Source organism: Aspergillus karnatakaensis (genome assembly GCF_047715665.1).
Source record: "Aspergillus karnatakaensis strain CBS 102800 unplaced genomic scaffold BJY04scaffold_34, whole genome shotgun sequence".
Taxonomy (NCBI): Eukaryota; Fungi; Ascomycota; class Eurotiomycetes; order Eurotiales; family Aspergillaceae; genus Aspergillus; species Aspergillus karnatakaensis.
The window spans coordinates 3,703-8,594 of NW_027395746.1; the positions used below are offsets into that span (position 1 = coordinate 3,703).

The 4,892-nt window shown below is 52.1% G+C and overlaps 3 protein-coding genes across 3 annotated transcripts in view; all 3 read right to left on the bottom strand.

Annotated features, from left to right (window-relative positions):
• Positions 1-1,765: 1,765 nt before the first annotated feature.
• On the bottom strand, positions 1,766-2,191 carry BJY04DRAFT_219647 (uncharacterized protein; the record flags this gene model as incomplete). Its single annotated transcript, XM_073716629.1, has 1 exon — positions 1,766-2,191. One exon carries the CDS (start codon positions 2,189-2,191, stop codon positions 1,766-1,768), a length of 426 nt encoding a protein of 141 aa, XP_073569650.1.
• On the bottom strand, positions 2,102-3,923 carry BJY04DRAFT_87458 (uncharacterized protein). Its single transcript, XM_073721217.1, has one exon. It carries the CDS (start codon positions 3,584-3,586, stop codon positions 2,306-2,308), a length of 1,281 nt encoding a protein of 426 aa, XP_073569651.1. The 5' UTR covers positions 3,587-3,923; the 3' UTR covers positions 2,102-2,305.
• A 448-nt stretch (positions 3,924-4,371) lies between these two features.
• BJY04DRAFT_208359 (uncharacterized protein) overlaps positions 4,372-4,892 on the bottom strand; it is a gene marked incomplete at both ends in the record, with an annotated part of 3,734 nt that continues 3,213 nt past the window's right edge. Inside the window, one exon of the mRNA XM_073713979.1 lies at positions 4,372-4,875. Within this exon, the coding sequence (XP_073569652.1) occupies positions 4,372-4,875 (504 nt within the window). The remainder of the gene's footprint in view (positions 4,876-4,892) is intronic.

The following is a 4,892-nucleotide window of genomic DNA, read 5'->3' on the forward strand; positions in this document are numbered from 1 at the left end:
GCGAGCAGCGGGGCGGTGCGGAAGGCCTCTTTTATGTGTTGGAATGCCTTTTCACAGTCTTCGGACCATTGAAACGGTTGGTATCGGACCTTTTTCTTGCCAGATTTCGTGAGATAGGTCTCGCTTCCCTTCATCATTTCGTTGAGAAGGAACGTCGCGCCAGAGAAGTCGTTAATAAAGCGGCGGTAGAAGGCCGCGAATCCGATGAACGCTTGAACATCTTTGATCATCTGTGGCGTGGCCCAGTTCTGAATGGCTTCAACCTTCTCCGGATCCATGGTTATTCCTTCGGTGGTAATAAACAAGCCAAGGTATTTCACGCGGTCAACACTGAACTCGCATTTGTCGATGTCGACGTGGAGGCCGCGCTCAAGAAGGCGATGGAGGACTTTGAGCACGTGGTCAGTATGGTCATCAGGGTTCTCGCTGTAGACGAGCACGTCGTCTAGGTATGCGGTGCAGAAAAGGTCAAGATATTCAAGGATCGAGTTGTTAATATAGCTTTGAAAGGTTCCGGGGGCATTACACAAGCCAAAGGGCATGACTAGGTACTCGAACTGACCGTACCGGGTGTTAAACGCGGTAAGCCATTCCTTTCCCTCCTTCATGCGGATTTGGTTGAATGCGGAGATAATATCGAGCTTCGTGAAACGCTTGGCTTTTGACATGCGGCTAAGTGTATCGGTGATCAACGGGATTGGGTATCGATTCTTGATGGTGATCTCGTTCAACGCGCGGTAGTCAATACAGACTCGAAGGCCTCCACTAGGCTTCCGAACCACTAGAACCGGTGCGGCGGTGGCGGAGGAGCTCTGGCGGATGAAGCCTTTGCCCAGGTTTTCGTCGATATACTTCTTAATCACCTCGCATTCTTGGAGGTTCGTCGGGCGGTAGTTTCGGGCGAACGGGAGCTGCGTGCCTTCAAGAAGTTGGATGTCGTGGTCTTCGGAACGGTGTGGGGGCAGGATATTGGCTTCTTCCTTCATAAAAACCTGAATAACGCTGTGGTATTCCTTTGGAACGCGTTTTTTCAATTCTTCGAGGGTGTACGACGGGCCGCCGCTCATGAATTTGTCGTAATCGCTTGGCTGAACAGCTCCGGTAGTAGTAGAACAAAGGTATTTCTCGTTGGTTCGTGGGGTCATCATAAATCCGTGGTGATCGAGGCGGCGTGCAAGGGCGAAGAAGGCGCGGGCACTAATAAATTTAATGTCGGCGTGGTCTAGGGGGTCGTTTTTCCGTTTAGAACCGATGGCGTGTGCCATGAACGGGCGGGCGTGGGATAGACATCCCTTTTCGAAACAAGCAACGGAATTGAACGTAACCGTACGGTCAATCCAATCGATATGGGGGTTGTGATCACGTAGCCACACGTCTCCAAGGATCAATTTGTACTGGGGAAGGGGTGCGAGGTAGCAAAGGCGTTGTTCAACGTGTTCCCCAATTCGAACAGGAACTAAAGCGGCTTTCGTGAGCGTGTGGTAGGGGGTTCGATCGGCAAGGTATAAGGGAATCGGGGAAGTAAGGTTAAACGTGGTAAGGGAGTGCGTTCGAGCAAAAACAGGATCGACAAGGTCAACTTCGCTTCCATTATCAATAAGACTTTTGATTTTCTTCTCGTTTACATGTAGAAACAGGGCTAGATGAGAGCCCTTCTGAAGGGAAGCCTCCGCGTCAGGTTGAGCTGCGACGGAAGAAAGGAAATAAAACGGTCGATCTAGTTCTTGCTCACCATGTCCTTGACAACGACTTTTATCAAGGACCTTTAGTTTTCCGCATCGGAGAGGTCGGCTTTGGTGGATTCCATGGTAATCTCGTTCAACGAACGGCCTCGCTGGGCGTGCTTGGGGCAGCACGAATCGCTCGCACGGTGTGCGGAGCCACGGCATGCCCAGCATCTGCCCTGCTTAACTAAAGAAGCTTTGTCTTCGTCCGTGAGCCGTTTCGGGGCGGTTTCCGGGTCAAACCATGCCCCAACCCAGCCCGGGGGCTTCGTGGCTGTAGGGGGGAATCGGTTCAGGGTCACCAGGGTTCCCGGGGTTGTTGGGGCTTTGGTACCCCCGGGGTTCTTGGGCTTCTGGGGGTTGGAGCCACCGGAGGCTTTCTCAGGCTTCTGGTTCCGGGGGTGGTGGAAGAAGGTCTCTGCACGACCGATTTCAATGCGACGGGCGTCGTCTAGGAGGTCTCGCATGGTGTGATGCTCTTTAAAAAAGAGCGAGGAAGCAAGCCCGGGGTTCAGGGTAGTTTTGAACTTCCGGATTCGCTCCGCCTCAGGTGTATCCGCCTTTCCCCAAAGGTTCAAGAGTCAGTGAAAGTACTCGGTGACTTTCTCGCCTTTCTTTTGTGCAACGGACTGAAGTTCACGGTTCGCGGCGTCTGCCTGGAGGTATACACCCATGTAGTGCTCGATATCTTCCATCAGATCCGCGAAGGTCTTTTGGCGATCTTGGAAGACAAGGTTCTGCATGACAGAGAAGATCGGTTCTTTCATGTGCGTGAGGGCGTAGCGGATCTTTGCCTTATCCGTAAGGTATAACGGGGCGTCCGTTTCGAGTGCGCAGTCAATGGCGTACCGCCACGGGGGGTATTCGTTCGGGGAATCGCCTCGAAGGGGGTCGTTCGGCGGATCAGCTCGACGACGCCATGAGGCTGCGAGGGAGAGGTTCGACATGTTGGTTTCAATGGTTTCGACCGTTTCACGGGGATTCCAGGGGTTCGATTCAGCGTTCAGAGGAGCGGTTTCGACGTTTGGAGGGACAGGGGTCTTAAACGCGGAGCGGAGACGAGTTGGGTAGGGAGCGTGGGTCTCGAAGGCGTTGTTCAGGGAGTCGCGTGCAGTATCAAAGGGATCACGACGGCGAGGTTCAGTTGACTCAACAGAAGGAATCAGGCGTTCCTGGTGAAGTTGCCTTGCGAGTTGCTCTGTCAAGGGTGTTGGGATATGCGTGGTGTAGGTAGGCAAATTCTGCCCCGCCTCCGTGCAAACGGGCACTTCTTGCACCTTCGGAGCGGGTTGTTGAGCAGGAACAGCCTGGGATTCCTGGGGATTCTCGGTAGGGAGTTTGAAATGGGCTAATTCTTCTTCCATGGCTTCCATCTTGCGTGTGGCATCTCCCACGCGCGCCTTGTACGTGTCGCCACGCTTCGTGGCCTGGTATAGTTGATGTTCCGCCTCCTCCGCTCGAGCACGCAGGCGGGCGAGTTCATCGGTCTGTGAGAATAGTCCAAATCGTGTAGGGAAGGAACTAGGCTGCGTGAGGCCTGGCTGGAGCGACGTAAGACTGGTCTGCGGTGTTGCAAGCGGGCGTGTAATCAGGGGAGGTGCGGGAATCGACGGTTCTGCGAGTTCAATCGCTTGAGGTGGCGGAGGATGCGTGATCTGCTTGGGTTCACCGAGCTCGATCGAAGGATCTCGTAGAGGTTGAGGAGCAGGTTCTGAGGCTTCTGATTCGATGACTGGTTCGAGTTCGGAATCCGAACGGATCGAGGAGCGACTGCGGGTGTTCCTGGAGGGTCCGGAGGGGGGTTCAGCAGCATGACCGCTGATACGCGAGTTATGCCTCTTGCGAGGACGCTCGGGTTCCATGGCGGAAGCTTTTCGATGGAACGTGCGATGAATGGTTGAAATCGATGGAATTCGGTGGCGCTAGGGGTCGTACGGTGGGTCAGCGGGCAGGGATCTCGGGCAGGGGTACGGTAGCGATGGTTCTGAAGGTTCTAAAGGATCCGTGGGGGTCTAAGAGATGAAAACGACGCTTCTTATTAATGAAAGGACCAAAACAGGGAAGGAATACAGTCGATTCGAAAGAATAAGAAGCGTGAAGAGGAGAGGAAGGAATCCGTTGGTACCTCATCTGTATATACAGATGAGGTACCAAGGCGTCACGTGACCACGCGGAGTCTACGCAGCGTGGTCCGTGACACTACTAGAGATAGCAATTCAGAGCTAATTTATTATTTATTTAATTGTTTTATCGCTTAATAACTGCCTAAGACGTAATAATATTATCCTTTAAACAGAGCAGCGATAAAATACCTTCTGTGGTGATAGTCGCGAGATTCTTTACGAGATAGTAGTAATTAATATGAAAGATATCATGCGGGCTGAAAGTTCGTAAAGGTCGCAAGGCTGCCAAGACTATTAAGTAAGCAGATTTGTCCCGCACGAGAGAAAAGTTGACCTTAGGTCACCTGCAACCACCGACATCCGGTATGTGGCAATCAAATATAGCTCTCGATGTTTCAAGAAGCTGATGGAAATATTCAGCGCCTTCCTTTAATAGCGAACGAAATATAAATTTACTATACTTCCCAGGCCCTCCTTTTAAAAAGAGATTAGAAAATATAAGAGCTAGTGAGTTAGACTTCGAGTTAACTTAAATAAGTAAGTCCAGGTTTTGAGATAAAAACGATTCTCCTAGTGGATGTACCAAGCGCAACAACTCCCTTATTTACGGCAATACAAGTAGGGCGATAAGCCTGTGGTAGCCAGAGTTTCCTTTGACCCCGAAGACAGATCCACTGATCATGTAATATTGACATCCCAGTATCTGCTTCTGACCAAACCCAATCAGAATGGCCTTCCAGCGTCTGCTGCAGCTCGCCCGTGCTGGCATCCCAGAGCTTGATGGTTCGATCATCGGAGCTGGAGGCCAGCCGCGTGCCGTCCGGTGAGAAGGTAACTGACATAACTAAATTAGAATGGCCTTCCAGCGTCTGCTGTAGCTTGCCCGTGCTGGCATCCCAGAGCTTGATGGTTTGATTATTAGAGCTGGAGGCCAGCCGCGTGCTGTCTGATGAGAAGGTAACTAACCAAACCCAATCAGAATGGCCTTCCAGCGTCTGCTGTAGCTCGCCCGTGCTGGCATCCCAGAGCTTAACAGTTCGATCAC